Source organism: Diabrotica virgifera, chromosome 3 (genome assembly GCF_917563875.1).
Source record: "Diabrotica virgifera virgifera chromosome 3, PGI_DIABVI_V3a".
Lineage (NCBI taxonomy): Eukaryota > Metazoa > Arthropoda > Insecta > Coleoptera > Chrysomelidae > Diabrotica > Diabrotica virgifera.
Genome location: NC_065445.1, coordinates 99,640,399 through 99,662,803, shown reverse-complemented (window position 1 = coordinate 99,662,803; position 22,405 = coordinate 99,640,399). Strand labels below are relative to the sequence as shown.

Here is a 22,405-nt window from a genome sequence, read left to right as displayed (position 1 = left end):
GAATATGTTATAGCCCTATTCTTTGTCAATATCTTTGTAATAATATTTTTGCAAAACAGGTAAATTTTCATTGTATACCGGATGTACGAATCAAACTGTGTTTTTTTCTCAAAGTTCGCAACACCCTGTGGATTATTCTAGCATTTATAAAATACTGAAATTAAAATTCAACTATAGCCTCAGGCTTTCTTAGCATTCCGTTTTTTGATTCATTCGCTTATGTTGGATAATACAAAAGTTATGTACTTTAACAACTAGCCATGTTCTTCATCAGTACAGGGTGTTATAAGTCTAAAGTGTTTTAGGAACTAAATAAGTTCGACAAACTTTAAGGGGTAATTCTGCATTAAAAATAATGACAGTTTGCTTTATAATCATATATCCGCAAAAGCTTCGTTTCCGAGATACGGGATGTTAAATTTTTTCTTACAAACTGATGATTTATTAATTGCTTTAAAACCGGTTGAGATATGCAAATGAAATTTGGTAGGTTTTAAGAGATGGTTATTGCGCATTTTTTGACATTCAACTAAGAATTTTATATTCACTATTGGAGCGCATACGGGTAATATGACCGATCATATTATTCGTATGTACGCCAATGGTGAATAAAAAATTCTTAATTGTATATCAAAAAATGTTAAAAAATTACGTCTTAAAACCCACCAAATTTCATGTGCATATCTCAACCGGTTTTAGGGCAATAAATAAATCGTCAGTTTTTAAGAAAAAATTCAACATCCTGTATGTCGGAAACGAAGCATTTGCGGACATATGTTTATAAAGCAACCGGTCATTATGTTTTCATGCAGAATTACCCCTTAAAGTTTGTCGTACTTCTTTAGAAACACCCTGTACTGATAAAGAGCATGCCTAGTTTTTAAAGTACGTAACTTTTGTATTATCCATCATGAATGAATGAATCAAAAAACAAAATGTTAAGAAAACCTGAGGCTATAGTTGGGTTTTAATTTCAGTATTTTATAAATGCTAGAATATTCCACAGGGTGATGCGAACTTTGAGAAAAAAACATAGTTTGATTGGTACACCCATTATACAATAAAAATTTAACTGTTTAACAACAATATTATTACAGTGGTATTGTTAAAGAATCAGGCTATAACATGTTCAAAAAATCACTTAAATCGGCCAACAGATTTAGGAAATATGAGACATCAAAAAGAGCCAAATTTTTAATTGTGCCGATTTCTGTGCACGTAAGTTTAGTTCAAACGACCCGTGACGTCACATAGTTGAACTTTATGGTTATCAGTGGCGGATCCAGAAATTTTGTTTGGGGGGTGTCATGGGTCTTAAGGGTGATTTAATTACCTATCTCTGATGCAAGGTCACTTAGTCTTACCAACCCTAGGATACGTGGGTATAAAATTATGGGGGGGGGGTCATGACCCCGTGACACCCCCCCTGGATCCGCCAGTGATGGTTATATTTATATTAATGGTTATATTTAGGTATATTTTTCTTTTTCGTCTTTAGTTTATTGGCCTCCACCTACTTGGGTATTTGGCCAGCTCATCGTCGCGGAATAAGAGAAAATATTTATATTCTAATGACATTTATCGTATGTCATTGTAATGATATATACTAGTTTGTTGAGATTGGAGTTTGATACAGTTTTTGAAGTAAAGGAAAGAAGGTTTACTATGGAAAATAAAAGAAAACACTATAAGTGTTGTTTAGTGCCATTTTGTAAAATTACAAGTTTTCTATGTATTTAAAAATAGTTCAAACGACCAAACGTATTTTCTACTGACTTTTATAATGTCTAATTTAAGGTTATATACAATTTTGTTTACTTTGTTGGTGCAGAATGTAAACACACAACCATGTGACGACACTTTTTGGATTAGCTGCAATAATTTGAATTTAGAATCGTCTTTAGGGGCTAAACGGAACACAAAAACAACTTTTTTTTATCTTTGATACATGTTTTAAATTATGTTCTGTTGTGATTTATAACATTTTTCGAATTTAAAATTTTATGCAAGTTCCCTATTAGCTAGGAGCAATGATAAATGAAAAAATCACAAAATGTTGAAATCCGAAGACATATTTACATAATGGCTAATTTTGAGATGTTGGTGCGCGAGTTTTGAGATGTGGTGCTATGTTCGAATATTGGAAATAAGTTGGGTCGACAGAATAACAAATGAAGAATTACTACGTCGAATAAATAGAAAATCCCAACGTAATACATACTAAATATAAAAAATGGAACATTTCGGTAACCTTATCTTCTTCTACCTATTTCTGTCCATTGTGTTTTCTTCATTTAAATCTTTTCGTTTACGTCTTTTACCACACAGTCCTTCAATCGTCTCGGTTTTCCTCTACACCACTTTTTCCCTCAACTTCTAATTGCTCTATCAGTCATCCCACATATTTCTCATTTCTACGTCTGACGTGACCAAACCATTGCAGACTTTGTTGTTGAAGCTTTTTTGAGTTTTACCCTAATATTTTAATTTAAATCATCTCCATCCTCCTTTCCTGTACCGTTTTTACAGGCCACACTTCACCGCCTTATACCAACGTAGACCCCAACACACTCTTGTAGATCTTTCCTTTTAGCCCACCGATTTTTTGATCACAGTGTTTCTGTTTAAACCAACCAGCATCTATCTTGTGAGCAATTTGTTGGTCTGGTGTCCAATTTTCCTTTATTTAGCAGCCAAGATATTTAAATTGTCTTGCTCGTCCAAGTTTTCTCCAGTCATTCAAGTTTCTCCCTACCAGCCAACCTTAAGTCCTCCCTTTTCAATAGCCCTTCTCCAACCCACTAACTTATCCTCCATCATTTTTTTGCTCTACTCTAGTTATTATGTTCAACGGAATGAATTAATAACTTGAGGTACCTATGGCTAAAATACGAACCTGGATAAAACTTAAGTTTCTAGTATTTACCAGTGGCGGCCGTAGCGAAGTGGCTATGTTACTGGCTTAAAAAGCTGGAGGACCCGGACCCAGGTTCAAATCCTGGCACTGACAAATTTTTCAATTTTTAATTTAATTGACCCGCCACCGTGCTTCGTAAAGCAGTCGATAAGTCATGTTAGGGGCGCTTGCGCGACCTAGCACTAGACCTTAGCCAGAGGTTACACGAACTTTACTTTTTTGGAACAAGTTTTTGCAGTAGAACTCTTGAGTGTCAACATAAAAATACGAGTGCTTAGATGTTACATATTTAGTATCCTCCTATACGATACAGTGGCTCTGAGGCTAAGGGGATGATGAGAAAGGTGAAAATGTGGATTTACAGAAGAATCCTGAGAATATCTTACGTAGACAGAGTCACGAATGAAAAAGTCTTGCGAAGAGTTTCAAAGAAACAGAACTGAATAGAACAGAATTGAAATAAAAATACGAAAACTATAATATCTTGGCTATTGTGAGAGGAACAAAATACCAGCTTCTGAAAAATATCATACAAGGAAAGATTTTAGGAAAACGTAGCGTTGGAAGTACACGAATGTTATGGCTGGGCAGTCTCAGAGAGTATTTGAAGGCTCGCCTAACTAGTTTTTTCGAGCAGCACTGAACATACTTCAAATAATCAAGTTGACCGCCAACCTTTGAAAGAAGACGGCAACTTAAGAAGAAGAAAATATACACGCCACTCTGCACGGAAAATGTGCTACAGTCGAGTAGGTATAGTCGACATTCTTATTGAAAGAGATCAAGGGATTCATCATCATCAGGGCTTTTCATTCCGGGTGGAATGTTTGCCGCTCTTACTTAGAGCTCTCAGATTCGCTTATTCGCGGTGTGCACGTACTTGGAAGGGAAACGAGAAACGACCGTGCGCGAGTCGCGGAGAAATATTGCAACTATCTTCAATAATTCATATTGTCAATTGAAATTGTCAAATTGACGTATATTTCATACCTTCTGTCATTGAAGCAGAAAAATTATATATTGCTCCACAATATTGATATGATATGCAATTATTATATAAAGGTAAATTTAATTAATTGTATTTTGCTTGCAGTACTGCATTTTAATAACTAATTTTATTTACTACATACAATTGTTTACGTTTGCATAACATAACCTGCATTTTATTTTTTCTTCTTATTACTTTTTTGGACTATGGCCTTGACAATTATCCAGCAACCAGGACTAATATAATTGGCCAATATAATTAAAAGTGCGAATAAAAGTACAGAGCGTAGAAATAGAGGTCGCTTTGCCGAACTTGCACGGTCCCAATTGCGGTGAATCACTCCGCATTCCACTTGTATGTTGTCAAAGTTTGTTGTTTGACTTGGCTTTCGTTACAATTTTCTTCCACTCATTTCGATATGTGCATAGTTCCCTCCAGTTTCTCACTTCCAGAATTTTGATATCTCTCATGACCTGGTCCTCCCATCTCTCTCTGGCTCTTCCCCTTGGTCTTTAAGTTGCTGGTTTCCATCTGGTGATCTTCTTAATCAGTAGGTCGTTTTTCCTTCTCTCTATGTGTCCAGCCATCTCAGCCTCTGTGCTTTAATAAATCTAACTATATCTTCTCCCTTCATTATGTCTCTTAGTTCATGGTTCATTCTTCTTCTCATTTCTCCATTGTCCATTCTTATCGGGCCTGAGCATCTTATCGGGCCCATAATGCGTCTGAGGATTTTCCTTTCGAATATTCTCAATTTTTCTTCATCTTTTTCCGTGAGGCACATTGTCTCAGCTGCGTACGTAACTACTGGTCTGATTGCAACTCTGTATATTTTCAGTTTTGTATGTCTAGATAAGTTCTTGTCCTTCATAAGCCTATGATATCTCCAGTATGTTCTGTTGCCTGCTAGTATTCGTTCCGTTACTTCTTCACTTCTCTTGGTTTGGCCATTCACTATTACTCCCAAATATTTAAATTGTTGGACTCTTTCAAAAGTGTAGTTTTCTATTTTGATTTCTCTCATCCTGTTATCTTATCTTCTAGAGCAGAGTAGATATTTTGTTTTTCCTTCGTTAATTTCTAGACCTCTTTTCCGTGCTTCTTTTGCCAGGATTGTTACTGCTTCTTTTAATCATTCCTTGTCTCTTTCCATAAGAACTAAATCATCTGCATATGCAACTATTTGTGTTGAGGAGTGGGCTATAGTTCCTTTAATTTTGCTGGCCTTGACTGTTCCTTCTAGTGCTATGTTGAATAATGTGGTTGACAGGGAATCGCCTTGTCGCACTCCTGTTTCTATTGCAATTGATTTTGTGCTACCTTCTTCTGTTGTTACTTTAGCTCGAGCTCCATCCATGGTCATTTTTGTTAATCTGATTAATTTTGCTGGTATATCTTGATTTTTCATTTCAATAAATAATTTATTTCTTCCAATACGGTCAAAGGCTTGTCTGAAGTCTACGAAGAGGATGTGAAATTCTACGTTGTGTTCGTGACATTTTTCGATTGTTTGTGTAACTATGTGGATCGCATCTGTAGTGGATCTGCCTTCTCTGAATCATTGCTGGTAGTCTCCAATTTTTTTCTCTGTGAATTGATTGAGTTTTTGTTTGATGAGGGCTGTTAGAATTTTATATGTTGTACTCAGTAGAGATATTGCTCTATAATTGTTACAGTTTGTTACTTCTCCTTTCTTAAATATTGGTATAATTCTGCCTTCTTTCCAATCCTCGGGCATTTCTTCTGCTTCCCATATTCTAACTATTAGGTTATAGATGCTTGTTAATAACTTTTCCCCTTCGTTTTTAATTAGCTCATTGGGAATTTCATCTGGGCCTGGTGTTCTTTTCTGTTTCATTTTTTGAATGATGGCTAAATATTCATCATATGTTGGAATCCCTATTTCATTATCTCTAATGTCTTCCATTGCGCCTACCTCCTCTTCCGGGCTTTCTTTGCATCTATATAGTTCTGTGAAGTGTGTTTCCCATGATCTATTGTCAATTTTAACTACTGGTCTGCCTTTTCTTTGTTGAGCTTTTAGGTATCCAAATACTTAGATCAAGGGATTACGTTTTTGAAAAATATCAACCTCATTTGATGGTACTGTTACAAAACTGACTAGACTTTTCTATGATATTTTAGGTACTAACGTTTAGTTTTAGTTGACTTTATTGATTTTTAATAACTTACTTCTAAACAAATGAAAAACACTGAATTTGTATACTTTATTTTACAAACCACGATATCTAATTTATTTATTACACTAACGTCCGGTACTTTATGTCTCGATTAACAGCCGGTTAGATAACCGGGGTTTAATCGGGACCTCTTTAGGGTCTCTTGCGTTGTAATAAATGCAATTATAATTATTATTATACTTATTTATAATTATAATCAGTGCCGTTTTTGTATCAATAGAGGTTCCGGTACGCATTGTTCCAGGGGGTCTGCCCCCGGGAAAGCTTTTTAAATTTAGCCTCAATAAGGGCGTTTTAAAGCTATTTGGGAGCAAGGAAAAAATTCAGGAATTTGTTTATAATTTGGTTGTTTTTTTTTTAATTTTTTGTCCCAAGAGGTGCCGTTACGGCGTACCGGCGCGTACCGTCACAAAAACAGCACTGATTATAATAATACTTGTAATTGCATTTATTACAACGCAAGAGACCCTAAAGAGGTCCCGATTAAACCCCGGTTACCTAACCGGCTGTATATCGAGACAGAAAGTACAGGACCTAAATCTAATTTATCTAATTACAAATTCAAAAATATACCGCACCCGTTACATATCAAAATATACCGACGCGACGTTTTCAAATTCACAATTGACTGCTAATTTCAAAATCCCTCTTATTTATACAATGCTTAATCATCTCGAATACAAAAGAATTATCCAGAATAAACGAGTATTTACATAATATCTTAAAGCACGTAAAATCGATTTTTCTAGTACAATAACAAAAGAACAATTATTAGAAAAATGTATGTAAACAACTCGATCGAGATCTTTCTTTAAATTAGGGTCCTCTCATAAATCAATCAACCACAGGTGCATAAATCATTATATAAAAAAAAGGTTCTTGGTAAACATCTTCGGTGTCTGTTAGGCAGGGAGATGAAAATAGTCGGGTGACATAATTATGTCACAGTACTTTTAAATCAATTTGATAACTTAAATATGTGTTATATTTTTCTTTCATTAACATAGTTTTTTATTTTAGGCCCAGTGTTCGAAGTGATGCATAAATGTGATGAAGTTGAAAAGAAAGAAAAGAAATTTTTAATATTTCCAACTGTCCATGACGCAGTATTATACACACAAGTCAACGTTTTATCTAAAGACAAATAATTAGATATATGTAGTTGTTTTGTACATAAAAATTATTTATTTTAATATTAAAGTAAATAGAATGTTAATTATTTGCTAAAGAATAATTTATTTTTATAATGTTAAATGCGGCCTTACGACAAAAAACAGAAAAAATGGTCCTGAAGTAAAAAATGGGAAGAAATCTACCTTTTCTATTTTGGTGCTATTATACAAGTGTTTTGTTGAGTATGCGTACAGTGACTCATAAAATAAAGGCACAAAATCATTTTTTCAGCGATAATCATGACTAAAACTAATGTAAAGAAAATTTATCATTTTAATTTATATATTTGACAGTGGTATTCTTTTTCTCATAGGCATCTTTCAGTGCGTCACAGTTTTTCGATTTCTTTCTAACGCATTAAATTGTATGTGACAGAAAAAAAGGCACTTCCGTGATTATAGACATTTATAACATTTATTCTAGTTGTCGATAGATGGCGCTATAATCGAAAAAAATTATTTACGAATTATATAATATATCCAATATAATCTTTATAATTTATAAGACTATTCGCGGTGTGCAAGTACTTGGAGGGGATACGAGAAACGATCGTGCGCGAATACCGGAAAAATGTTGCAACTTTCTTAAATAATTCATATTGTCAATTTAAATTGTCAAATTGACATATATTTCATACCTATCATTTCAAAATATTGATATGATATGCAATTATTATATAAAAGTAAATTTATTAATTATTGTATTTTGCTTGCAGTACTGCATTTTAATAATTCATTTTATTTGCTACATACAATTGTTTACCTTTTAATAACATCACCTCATTCTTACTTTTTCTTCTTATAATTTTTTTTGGGCAATGGCCTTGACAATTATCCAGCAACCAGGACCTATATGATTGGCCAATATAATTAAAAGTGCGAAAAAAGTTGCCGAGCTATGAAACCAGGTGTCGCTTTTCCAAACTCGCACGGCCCTATACAAATCAAAGAAAATACCATTTTATAAATGCAATAAACACAATTGTTTAGTTTTTATGCCAAATTGCAAATAAAGTGTGACAACTGTCAGATTTAACTATAATGTCATGTTAAAATAAATGTTATAAATGTGTATTATCACGGACTTACCTTTTTTTCTATCATTTGTGATGCACTGAAAAATGCCCATGAAAAGGACCGTACGCAATTTTATCGATAGGAAATGAGAGAAACATATTTTACAACTATATAGCAATATTAGTAGGCAGTGCCACCAATCGAATCCGTTTCGTAGATATGTTTCTGTAAGGCAGCGTTGCCACGTCATCAAAGTCAGAAAAACGTATGCCGATGTTTAAATTATTGTATTCTATAGTTCGGATTATCGCACTGACTTATATTCTATGGAACAAGAAATTAACAAAGTATAATATATTTTTTATAAAAGACACAAACGAAGACAAACAAACAATCTAATATGACAAATTATTTAAAAGAAAAAAAAAACTTAAAGTAAAAAATATTCACTATTTAGTTAAGTGAACTCAGCTTCTTGCAGTTCATCTCGGCTTCTTTATGGTATAAATTGGTTATATACATAGTTTTAACTATTATTTGTGACGATGTAAAATTGGCACACCCCTTTTGAAGATAAACTGATTGGAATGAATACATAAAGTGTCTGCTCCAAGGGGTTCCTGCACTTCGTCTTTATTAAATTTACTTTTGAAAATTGTGTGACAAGTTGCATTTGGATGAGTAAAGAACACAGATAAAGCAAAGTCACTCAAATTAGCATAATAAATAGAGGGTTACCGCCAAAATGTTTTATTTGGCCTACTTTAAAATTTAACATCCAGATTTCAATTCTATTGGAATATGTTGGTACTGTTGAAGTTTCTCCCATTTGTTAAGGATCTTTTGCATCGTTTGTAGGTGTAGAGGATTAAAAATTCAGGGCAGTTTTGACATTAGTGGTAAAAGTAGGTACTGCCTATATGATTTCACAGAACACAGTTATCCACTAAGTAGTAATAAATAATGTTATTATTGTCTATTGTACGTCGGTAGTGGATAACAATTATATTTTTTAATGTAATTTTTTTCTTTAATATGAAAAATGTGATATTATAAAAATAAAGACTTTATTTTCCCAAATTGTGTTGTTTATTTTTAATGCCTCGTTTCAGTATTATATAGATATATGAAGGGTGTGATTTACACGCTATAATGTATATGTACCTATATAAATATTATACATCCGCCATCGATTCGGATCTTAAGGTGATACAGTAGCGATCAACAGGTGGCAACAAACGCGGTCCAATATTGCGAAAGTTCTGCGAACTTTCAAAAGTGAGGCAACAGTGCGTCGGTAATTCGCCACACTGACAGTGACGTTTATACTATCAAAAACAATAATTATTATACACATAGGCGTGAAATGTTGCCAAGTCAGTGACGTTCGATTTCTTGTTATAAAAAAATCGATTTTTAGTAGTTCCAAGATTACACAAAATCTAGGCATGGGATAAAAAAGTTTATTTGAAGAAAGTGTATTTTTTTGTCTTTCTTAATGGCGGTACAGGCTCCTTTTTTCAATATTTTATTTAGTTGTAGAGTAATTTCCACATACCAACATATTCCTGAAATTGGGCTCTGTACCGCCATTCTTTATTATATTACGAATATGTGTGCCAAATATCTCGACAAAATATTCAAAATTAGAGCCGCAATCTTGGAACGCGTTTGTTGCTACCTGTTGATCGCTACTGTTTCCTCTTAATATGATAACCACCATTATTAAACATAATCCGCTAAGATTATCAATATGGACTTCGCCTGGAAGATGATACAAAAACCAAATAGATTATAAATATTCTTATCACTAAACAATGGAAGAGCTCAGTAATCAATGTGAAGATAAAACTAGTTACAGACTGTGTTTCCGACCACAAAATTTTACAACAGAACTAGCATTAAGCTATACAAATAAGAAAATTACAAATAAAAGATAAACGTTACTTCCAATATATCGGGAAAATTGTAGAACAGCATTAGCAAGAGCCTACTAGTGACTACCGGAGACATCTAAACATTCCGTATATATATTTGGAACCTAGGAGTTTTCTATTTGTTCGTTGCAGTACGCGGTCATATTTTAACCAATAGGCGGCGAGGTTCCAAACGCATATACGGAATGTTATTCAGTGCCAAATTCATATACGGAATGTTAAATATTTGTACACCGAAAAAGATAAGTTTTTATTAGAGTCTCTTAAAAGGAGATTGATTTTAAAATACTTGTTACTGTTTAATGAAACAAAAATAAAACAATTATAGTATTTGGAATGTTACTTGGTGCGAAATTCATATGCGGTATTTTAAATATTCGTAGAACAAAAAGACGATTTGTATTAAAGCCAGTTAAAATGAGACTGGTTTTTAATAGTATATTATGCAACGAGCATTTAATGATGGTCATTATGAAGCGTGTATAAGGGATACGAAACGAGCCGCCTAGCGGCGAGTTTCGTATAGAATACGAGCTTCATAATGATAATTAAACGCAAGTTGTATACACGATTTTTTCTATGATCGTTCACAAAAAAATATATTCAAATTTATTAATTTTGTAACGCAAACAAATTAAGTAGTTTGTGAGTCTGACAGTTTGTTTACATATTGAGAACTGCCAAAGCGTATATATTTGACTCGCCATTGGTTACTGCGCGTGTGCCACCTTTATCGCAAATGTCATATCGCGATTCTATTGGTTAAAAATCTGTATCTTGTTGAAAATCTGTATCATAATGAAGTTCATTATGATACAGGTAGTGACATCATAATTGATATATTATAGTATAAGAATAGAAAAATTATTGTTAATCTATTATTAAAGATCCATAAGGGAAAAGGTTTTCCTGAAATGAATATAACCTTATAAAATGGTACAAAGGTTTTAAAATTTTGACTACGGTTAAAAAAAGTTGTACGTTATACTCACGTGATCTTACATGCCTACCACCAAAATATTTGTAATTATGTAATATATGTAAATAAAATTTGTAATATTATATTTTGGTGGTTAGCATGGTAAGGCCACATGAGTATAACCTACAACCTACAACTTTTTTTAAACGTAGTCAAAATTTAAAACCTTTGCATTATTTTAGGAAAGCACTGATGATGATTGGTCAACCAATCGAAAACTGGTTCTGTGATGTAGCCCTTTTTAGGGATTTTAAATATAGACTTTTTATAAAGGACTTTATTCGTTTTTTGTATTATTTGAAACAATTATACAGCCAACTACAGGAAAACATTTTTCCTTGTGGATCTTTAATAATACATTAACAATAATTTTTCTATTCTCATACTATAATATATCAATTATGATGTCACTACCTGTATCATAATGAACTGCATTATGATACAGATTTTTAACCAATAGATTCGCGATAAAGGTTGCACACGCGCAGTAACCAATGGCGAATCAAATACATACTATTTGACAGTTCTCAATATGTAAACAAACTGTCAGACTGACAAACTACTTAATTTGTTTGCGTTACAAAATTAATAAATTTGAATATATTTTTTTGTGAATGATCATAGAAAAAATGGTGTATACAACTTGCATTTAATTATCATTATGAAGCTCGTACTCTATACGAAACTCGCCGATAGGCGGCTAGTTTCGTATCCCTTATACTCGCTTCATAATGACCATCATTAAATGCTCGTTGCATAATATACTATTAAAAACCAGTCTCATTTTAATTGGCTTTAATATAAATCGTCTTTTTGTTCTACGAATATTTAACATACCGTATATGAATTTCGCACCAAATAACATTCCAAATACTAAAATTGTTTTATTTTTATTTAATAATACAGTAACAAGTATTTTAAAATTAATCTCCTTTTAACAGACTCTAATAAAATTTTATCTTTTTCGGTGTACGAATATTTAACATTCCGTATATGAATTTGGTGTCGAATAACATTCCGTATATGCGTTTGGAACCTCGCCGCCCATTGGTTAAAATATGACCGCGTGCTGCAACGAACCAATAGAAAACTCCTAGGTTCCAAATACATATACGGAATGTTTAGATGCCTACCGGAGACCCTGACAAAACGTGAGAATACGCAAATAAGTGTATCGCTGAAGCTACCACCAATACAAGCACTAAAGAAAAAATAGAAAGGAACATACATTATGTATTGATTTCATGATTGAAGAAACTCTCAACTACGTAGAAGAAAGACGAAAACTAAATTTTGCATCAATGCAAAAAAATAGAGATAGGCACCGTAAGTTATTATTACTCTTCCCGGTTATTTATAGCGTTTTTCGCCTTCCGCTTCCTAGTTTCCAGCTTCGTCGGTCGTTCCATTCGCTAGGGTGAAGATTCTTTTCCGACATTGCCTTCTGAATGCCGCCTAGCAAGGATTGTTTCGGCTCTCCTCTCTTCCTTCTTTCCCTTGGCGTCCATTATAAAATTTGTTTTGGCAGCCTGTCGTCGTCCATTCTTTCTACATGACCATACCAGATCACTTGTCTCCTTTGAATGTCGTCTATGATGATTGACTTGACTCCAATTATATTTCTGATTTGGTCATTTTGTATTCTTTCAAGCCTTGATTTTCTAGCCGATCTTCTCCAGAAGTCCATTTCCAATGCAAGTAGGCGTCGTTCCAGGAATTTAGTAACTTGCCATGTTTTGCATCCATAGAGCACTATACTTTTAAAGATGGAGTTAAAGGTGAGATGTTTCCTTTGATTAGATAGTTCTTTTGACCATAGCATTGGGTTTAGGCATCCAATCACCCTTTTTCCTTCCACGATCCTTGGCTCTATCTCTTTTTCGGCGCACACACTCTTGTTGATTGTTGTTTCCAAATACATATATTCCTCATAGTTCTTGATTGTTTCATGTTCGTTAACTATTAGATCTTCTACTTCATTCCCGATGCGTATTGCGTTTTGTTTCTCTTTACAGAAAGGCTCCACTCTTCATATGTTTGAACCATAAATACCTACAACTACAAACATAATATGTTTTAATACAATTAATTAGCACATATTATGTGGACAACTAAATGAACATGCTGACCGCCAAAAATCTATAGAAATTTTCTCAAAAGTCAAATATCTACCGATAGAATTAAAACAGCAGAAACATTTTATCAAAAATAATCAGAAGGTTTTGCAGCGGTATAGAAACAATATTGCGACATACTATTCTCTAACAACCAACCAGACAATAATACCAGAATAACCGAAAACTAGTAGCAATTTGAAATTATGTAATAAAAAACTATTTGAAGATGGCGTCTGGTAATTAGTTTTTCTTAAATACCTGCGGAACGCTTCTCTTTAGAAAAACAAAAGTTGGTATGCGTATTTATCTTCCAGAGATAAATCGATTCCATCCATTGGGAATTTCTAGTACCAGTCATAGGCGTCCGTTTTGGGTGGGGCAACGGTTATTTTATAGCATAACTTTTTTGTCTTTTTTGACTCTGGATTATTAAATTGTGAGGTGTTCTTGTACTAAAAGGTACTCTTGTTTTAAGTCGATAGGATACACCGTTCTCTTGAAAAATCGATTTGAAATTTTTTCGTTTTTTAAATTTCAAAAAAAAACTATTTAGAAAAACGAAAACTTGTACGTTTAATTATATTCCAGAGATGAATCGATTTCATTAATTGCGAATTTCTAGTATCGGTCATATGCGTCGGTTTTTGGGTTGGTCAACGGTTATTTTATCGCATAACTTTTTCATCTTTAATTTTTAAGCATTTTTGACACTAGATTATTAAATTATGAGGTATTCCTCTAGTAAAAGTCACTCTTGCTTTAAGTTGGTAAAATACACCGTTTTTCTTTTTAAAATTTTTTTCAATTTTTTTTCAAATTCAACAGACGAAAAATTTTCAAATCGATTTTTCTGGAAAACGATGTTGTCCTACCGACTTAAACCAAGAATACCTTTTAGTACTAGCATACCTCACAATTTAATAGTCCAAAGTGAAAACTGCTTAAAATTTAAAGACAAAAAAGTTATGCGATAAAAAAACCGTTACCCTACCCAAAACGGACTCCTATGATCGGTACTATAAATTCGCAATGGATGGAGTCGATTTATCTCTGGAAGATAAATATGCATACCAATTTTTGTTTTTCTAACTAGAAGCTTTCTGGAGCTATTTAAGAAAAACTAATTACAATAGGCCTTTTTAAAGAGCTTTAGCTCCCTTAGGAAGCATTTTCGGACTAGGTGAATTTGCTTAAATTGTCTTAAAATTACCCTAGGAATCTTCTGTCTTCGTTTGTCGGTAGAGTTTCTGGACACCGTGGTTAATTAAATATTATAGAAACGTTCATTTGTTTTTATAGAAATTTAGCCAATCGGCCCCCACCTAGCATGCTGTATCGGCCACTGGAAAAGAAGTTATGAAAAAGAAGCAAAAATACTGAAATCAGAACTTAAGTCGGTAATAAAAAAATTCAGAAAAGCAAAAGGAGAAGATGAAATAACATCTGAGGCACTGAAAGAAATGGTAGTGATAGGGATTGAAGTAATGCTTAGAGTCTGCAATGAAATCTAGAACACCAGAAAGTTGCCAAATAACTGGGGTCAGGTCAGTTTTATCCCCACATATAAAAATAGTACATTGTACGACAAGTGAGAAAAAAGACATATTTCTCACGAGCGCAGAAGTTTGTTGGAACGAGCTGAGGCACGAGGCGAGTGCCGCAAATCAAGCGAAAGAGAAATACCTGTGTCATTATCTCATGTGTTGTGCACTGTATTTTTTCTATGGGTGCTTTTTTGTCAAGAGTTCAAACTTCACAATTAAATAGTTTACATGCTTTTAGGTATATTATATGCATATGCATAAATTGAAATAAAATACATATACATGTAGGTATTTAATATTCTTAAAATTTATGTACGTTATTTATTTAAATTTCTAATTAAAAGTTATTTTTGAACAGCTTTGAAAGTTAATTCCTGGTAAGTTTAACTTCAAATTCAACACATTTTGTTTGACAACATTAATTGTGTTTGTATTGTGCATGTTATCATGGAAACGGTGATCATATGTATGGAACACTGTATAGGAGAACCCGTGAGAAAAAATATTTCTCACTGCAATGGCCGACTATTCTCACTGTATGAGAAATTGTTCGTTTTGAATATATGTATGTAGTGAGAGAAGTTGCACATTGTATAGCATCCATAGAGAGATTTTATTTATTTTAGTATTGTGAGTAACGTGTTCTTTCAGATCTTTCTATTAATTTATTTACTAGTCTAACGAGAATCAAATGTAGACTGATATCTTAGACATCAAACTTCATGGCACATTCTAGGAAAATTGTGACGTCAGTTTCAGATTTGGGGCAATTTTGCTTAGGTACCCATTCCTTGAACTCTAAAGTGAATTATTTCTCGTTTTAACAATTTTTTTTGGTACGTATGAATTAGGAATACTAAATTCTTTTAAAGTCTGCAAAAATACACAGGGTATACCATTTAAATTAAGAAGGTTGAGGGTTTTTCTCCGAATAGCCATAGCAACAGCAGTTCTACTTGCGAACATCTTTTTGCGACAGACACTTCAACGAATCATTCGAGGCATAAATAGTAATAATTATTTGAGGTCCTCATCATTGACTGAATATATTATATTCGAAAGACTTCTGTTTATTTGTTAACTCTTATTTTATGGGTTCAAATATTGTACCTATTATGTAAATTTTCCATGTAAATTAGTCCACATTTTTTATGGCGATGAACAAAAACGACTGGCGAAATAAACTGGGGAAGGTCAAGGCTCATCTAGGACTACTGATGATGATGACGATATAGTAGTTCCATTTTATCTTTGCCCATGTGGTACGATTCATTTTCAAAAAAATTAAATGAAAACATAAAGTGAAACGCACGCCAATGTGTATAGTTTATAGTATACAGTATACAAAATGTATATACACATCGACGTTCGTTTCACTTTATGTTTTGACTTAATTTGTTTGAAAATGAATCGTGACGCATGGGAAAAGTTAGAATGGAAGAACTATACCATTAGTATTATGTTGTTTTGAGAGAACGTTCTGAATGTGCTCTGGTGAGACCAGTTTTAAGAGGAAACAGTAGCGATCAACAGGTAGCGAAAACGCGTTCCAAGATTGCGGCTGTAATTTTGAATATTTTTTCGAGATATTTGGCACACGTATTCGTAATATAATAAAGAATGGCGGTACAGAGCCCAATTTGAAAATTATATTAATATGTGGAAATTACTCTGTAATTAAATACTATATTAAAAAAACGAGTCTGTACCGCCATTAAGAAGAACAAAAAAATACACTTTCTTCAAATAAATTTTTTATCCTATGCCTAGATTTTGTGTCATTTTGGAACTACTAAATTTTTTTATTTCATTAGTAGTTCCAAAATGACACAAAATCTAGGCATCGGATAAAAAAGTTTATTTGAAGAAAGTGTATTTTTTTGCTCTTCTTAATGGCGGTACAGGCTCGTTTTTTTAATATTGTATTTAATTACAGAGTAATTTCCACATATTAATATATTTTTCAAATTGGGCTCTGTACCGCCATTCTTTATTATATTACGAATACGTGTGCCAAATATCTCGGAAAAATATTCAAAATTACAGCCGCAATCTTAGAACGCGTTTTGGCTACCTGTTGATTGCTACTGTATCACCTTAATGTTCCCTCGCACATTTTACTCTAAGTTTTACCTTTGATTTTATGTTTTTATTTAGGTGTATCGAAGGCAGTTACTCTCTCGCTTTAGGTGGCAGTTTTTTAATATGATTTTGTTTTTATGTAAGTACTAGGCTCCATAAGTTGCTTTAACAATTTTTATAATTACCCTTCTCCTATTGGTGATTTTGATTTGTACAAAAATCGTTAGATAAACCTTTCATATAAATATAATCTGCCATTATTCATGGATATCAATAACAGCGGCTTGTTATTTTTACACTACTGTCAGCTTTGAAATTTTTTCATGTTGATTATTTACATTTTACTTTTTAACAAGAAATGAAAAAAACTTAGTAAGTTGTTTAAGCCTATTTTATCTATTATTTAAGTATTGTGCAAATATGTAGCAAATGCTTAAAATCAAAAGGACATTTAAAAAAATATAATAATAAATTTTTTATTTTAGTACTGCTCGAAGAACTGGTGGAAAAGTTTCATCAGTGGTTAACAGACCAGTTTATGAAATAGATGATTTAAATGAAGAATTTCAATATGAAGTTCCGCATAAAACAAGTAAGTTTTATTTATCCGGTAGATAGGTATCAGTAGGTAAAAATTATACACTCAACCAAACTTATATGGAATCACTATGTATTTGAAACCTGCAGCTTTTGGAAGCTATAGCTTTAAAAATTTTATTTGAAACGATAAGAAGAGTTGCCATGCCCGAGGACTATACCTATAGTAGGAGGAAGTTACAGCATGCCGAGTTAACTACGCAGCACAAGATTGATTGAAATGTGTGCTATTTTCAAACGAAAGTAGGACGTATAAAATCAGATGATGTTGCTAGACCAGTGTTTCCCAACCTTTTTGTGTCGTGTCCCACCTTAGCCGTGCCAAAAATTCTTATGCCCCCTCCCCCGAATGTAACATACATAATTTTGAATATTGTTCACATAGAAAATGATAGGTTTTAGGAACAAATCGCTAGAAAATTGTTAACGAAACAGTTAAGTCAATTTTCAAAACATAGGAAGGTATTATGAAAAACTCTAAATCCAGATTCCAAATAATTTTAATATAGATTTTTCTGTATTAATTTGTTATTTTAACTTAGTAAAATCTTTGCTCTTGATTCTTGCTGCACAGAGATTTTATATTAGTTTCCAATTTGGCTAGCTTCAGTATCAAGTCTCCATGTGGAGTGATATTCAGCTGTTTTCTTTTTCACCAGTAAATCATTTACAGGACTAAATCCACATCCAGCTAAATATGAAGAACACGGTAGCAATACTAGTTTTCTTGCACATTTGGTTGAGTTTGGGTATTTCATTTCTGTTTTCTCACAAAGCCATGCCATTGCTTTATATTAAATAAATAAATAAAGTTTTATCTGATTCATCATTTTGCAATTCTACGAGTTCTTCTTGATAGTGTTTAATATGTCAGAAAAATCCACCACTAACATTAGCTGCATCATTTATGTTGGAAAATCAATTTGTTTTAAATTAGGAAACCTTTCTTTTAAATCAGCCGACAGAATATTCAGATTACTGAATAAGAAGTAAATCGGTATTCACTTAATATTTTTGGAGCCAATAAAACTGTTCAAAATTTTTGTCGTTAATATGTTGCCGACTCAATTCAATATTTTAATATATTAAGTTTTTCAAAGATTTCGGCTAAATAACTCACACATACTTTACCATTTATTGTTAACAGATAGTTAATTTCAAGTGTGTAGCATAAAAAATCACTAAGTATAAGACAGTTCCATAAATCTTTCCAAGCAGTTCCCTTCAGATAGCCATCTTACAGTTTCAGTATGAAATAAAAGTCTCGCGGGGTCTTCATTTTGTTCTTCACAAAATAGCTTGAAGAGAGTCTCACATTTGGCATTAGATTTAATAGTATTAACACACTTTCTTACGGAATGCAGTACTTCATATAGAACAGGCGAGATGTTTTTAGCTATCAAGTTTTCCCTATGAATAATACAATGTACAATAATCATCTATGGATTCGCATCTTTTATCAATTTTAAGCAGGCATTTTTCTTGCCCATCATATTAGGAGCACCATCAGCAGCACAAGATCTCATATTCTTCATTATGTGCTTTCTAACCTTTTACAGAACAACATTTCTTCAACAAAATGCCGTCTCAATATATCTTATGTAAGTTATTAATACTACTTTACTGTCTCTCAAAATTGATTCATCCATTTGCACTAAGAAATTTCTTGTTTCCAGCTTTTCAACAAGTTGTTTTTCATTATTTTCACCCATCTCTCAATATATCTTATGTAAGTTATTATTACTACTTTACTGTCTCTCAAAGTTGATTTATCCATTTGCACTAAGAAATTTCTTGTTTCCAGCTTTTCAACAAGTTGTTTTTCAATATTTTCACCCATTTCGTCTATTCTTCTGCTAACAGTATTGTTACTGAGTGGCATGGCTTTTACATTTTTATCATCTTTTTCAAGAACTGTTTTAAGAAATGCTGTTATTGACGGTTTTAGCTATGAATAAAGTTATTTGATAACTAGCCTCAAGAATATGATTATTAGATGAAGTATGAGCACTGCATATATAGACTTTAATGTATTTCACAGAAATCTAGCATTGCATTTAAATGACCCATAGCGAAATAGTTAAACTCGTGTGGAGCCCATATACGAATTGCCCCCCTTAACTATCAAATTGCCGCCCCTGTGGGGCGTTGGCCCCACGTTGGGAAACACTGTGCTAGACGATTAAACTGTCGCACTAATTTACACTGTTCAGATCAGTGTTGCCAATCATATTTCTCTAACTCTAGATTATCCGATGATCGCTCGAAAATTATCCGATTTGTCACGAAAAGGTACGCTAGGTCAAAAATTATTCTGTTATTAAAATCTTATTAAAATCAATGTTGCCAATGTTTGGTCCCCTTTTAGTCCCCTTAACAACCATCAAATAACAAAATCCGTTGTTCGTACGCCAATCAGTTGATTGTAATTAATTTTTGATTTTGATTGTAATTAATTAGTTGATTAATTAATTATTAATTATCAATTAGCGTAACAATTATTAACATAATTGATTAATTAATCAATTTAGCTCATAACTGTAATAAATTATGTTTTAAGCAACCCAATCAAAGTTGACATTGACAGTAATTAAATATTTGATAATGATCAGTTGATTCCATTTCTGATTAGCGTTCGAACAACTGGCCCTTTAATATACTGGATTCTCTGTTTCACAGTTTAAAAATTTTCGTTTATAGATGAAAATCTCGCATCCTAGTTGATTATTACCTAATTCGTGTATGTAAATACTATTTCTTTACTATTATTATATTATTCGTATTTTGTATTATCGGAAGTGTTAAATTCTAAATAAATAAATAAATCTAAATATTTCATTACTTGGATCATTATATTAATTTATTATAATTATTTGTAACAAAAACACTTTTAAATATTATTTTATTAAGACGTAATAACTACCTAAAACTAGGTACTGGAAAAATAAATAATAAATAAATCAATACAAAATAAACTACAGCTACATTAATAGCATAGGCGCTAAATTTCTGGTCAATGCTTTTAAAATGCATTATTTTTTTTCGAGTCCTGAGAAAGCTAATAAGTATTACCTATTTAAAAATTTAAACGCAGAATGAAAGATTACGTTATTACCGAGGGCCGAAAGTCCCTGAAAACTTCTATAATTTTTATTCTAATATGTTACAGGGGTAAAAGGAAAAGAGAATATTAAGTGTGATTTTTAATTTGAAATATCTCATTCAAAAGAAACATTTTGTTTATTCTAAGGGACTTTCAGCCCTCGGTAATAATGTAATATTTCATTCTGCGTTCAAATTTTTCAAAAATATTTATTAGTTTTTTCAGGATTCGAGAAAAATGAATACGTTTAAAGATTATTGGTTCGAAATTTTGCGCCTATGCTCTTTTAACAACTAAAGATTTATTAACTAAAACAATAGAAATGTATTTGACAGTCTTGTAGTTATTAACGTATCAAAGTTATTATCCATAATACCCGTGGTGCGTTCAACGTTAATGCCCGACTAAATAATTTTTATAGGCAAAAAATTTGAAGGATTTCTGAGTTAATTAGTAGATATCTAGATATTACTAGTTTCAAATAAGTAGATTTTCTACAACCACTATTCCAAATTCATTTTTCTGCACAATTTTATGTTAACAAACTTAATATTTTCTCACAGAATAACTGACAGTAGTGTGCAGAAAAGTGACGTTTCTGTGCCGGAAAGTTGTTTTCTGCATAGTACCATTACATTCCTCAAAAAAATCATAAATATAATTAGGTAAGTATAACATGTTTTGATGAAATGGTTTTGTTTAAAAGGGGTGATACACACGCGAGTAAGTACGCGAACTTATGGCTCGCGACCTTTTTCGCGCGTGTATCACCGCAAGTACGCGTATTTTAAGTCCGCCGAGTAAGTACGCCGTCGATCCAACAAGTTTGAAATCTTACTCGTAACCCGTACGTGTATCACTTCCACGAGCCGCGAGCCTCGAGCCATCATGTTATTGCGTTCAAAGTTACATTTATATTATCACTAATTAAGCAAATTGCCTGGAAATAATTCAATCGTTTATTATTGAAAGGAGGCAAGTTACATTTTATAAGTTTTGAGAAAACCGTAAAACACTATTTTATGCTATACTAAATTATTTTTGATTATTTGTTTTTGAGTAAACCTAATTATTTATAGGCTGATTTATCCTCCTGATGAAAATATTACCCTCTTATCTATGATATTTTGTTTGTAACCCACACTTTTCGATTTCGTCTTTTTTATTAGTATTAAAAATATATAACACGATAGGATACAATACGAAATGTATAATACGATAAAATTCCTAAATAGCACAAACCACCGACGGCGACCGCGATCTTTAAAACCGCGTACTTTAAGTCTGCCGTGTATCACCGACGGCGAGCCGAGTAAGTCCGCGATCTTTAAACCCGCGTACTTAAAGATTGCGTGTGTATCACGCGCTTAAGATATTAGATTTGATAGAACTTTACAAGAAAGAACTAGATTTAACTACATCTTATGTCAGAGAAATCTGGAAACGTTTACTTAAGCACTGCACTACATAAAATGAAAATAAAACTAAATCGTGCGTGAATTAGCTTTCATAAGTTTAAAGACTAAAAACTAAAAACTCATAAATAATATCCGACGACAGACGGTTTTTGAAATTTGAATTGGATTAGTATGCCTTAAGTGGATGCACTTGTGCATTTAAATTCTAAACAAAAGAATCGGCACATGTCCCTTTTGTCAAAAGATGAAAAGTATCGGATGTCACTAACATTCATCCAGTATAGGCTGTTTATAAAAATTTGGGTGGAACCAAACAAAATTAATGTGTCGTTG

The 22,405-nt window shown here is 32.7% G+C and overlaps 3 protein-coding genes across 8 annotated transcripts in view; 2 read left to right on the top strand and 1 right to left on the bottom strand.

Annotated features, from left to right (window-relative positions):
- Nucleotides 1-7,322, top strand: part of LOC126881213 (prestin-like) — a 308,541-nt gene extending 301,219 nt beyond the window's left edge. For all 6 annotated transcript variants that reach the window (XM_050645322.1, XM_050645324.1, XM_050645321.1 and 3 more), the window contains exon 13: nt 7,127-7,322. In XM_050645322.1, coding sequence (XP_050501279.1) covers nt 7,127-7,254 — 128 coding nt within the window. In that variant the 3' untranslated portion in view covers nt 7,255-7,322. The remainder of the gene's footprint in view (nt 1-7,126) is intronic.
- The window catches only part of LOC126881218 (farnesol dehydrogenase-like), a 378,698-nt gene that overhangs the window by 4,776 nt on the left and 351,517 nt on the right, over nt 1-22,405 (bottom strand). The gene's annotated exons all lie outside the window — the stretch shown is intronic.
- LOC126881214 (prestin-like) overlaps nt 17,199-22,405 on the top strand; it is a 117,704-nt gene continuing 112,497 nt past the window's right edge. The window contains exons 1-2 of the mRNA XM_050645325.1: nt 17,199-17,326; nt 17,440-17,546. Coding sequence (XP_050501282.1) covers nt 17,313-17,326; nt 17,440-17,546 — 121 coding nt within the window. The 5' untranslated portion in view covers nt 17,199-17,312. The remainder of the gene's footprint in view (nt 17,327-17,439; nt 17,547-22,405) is intronic.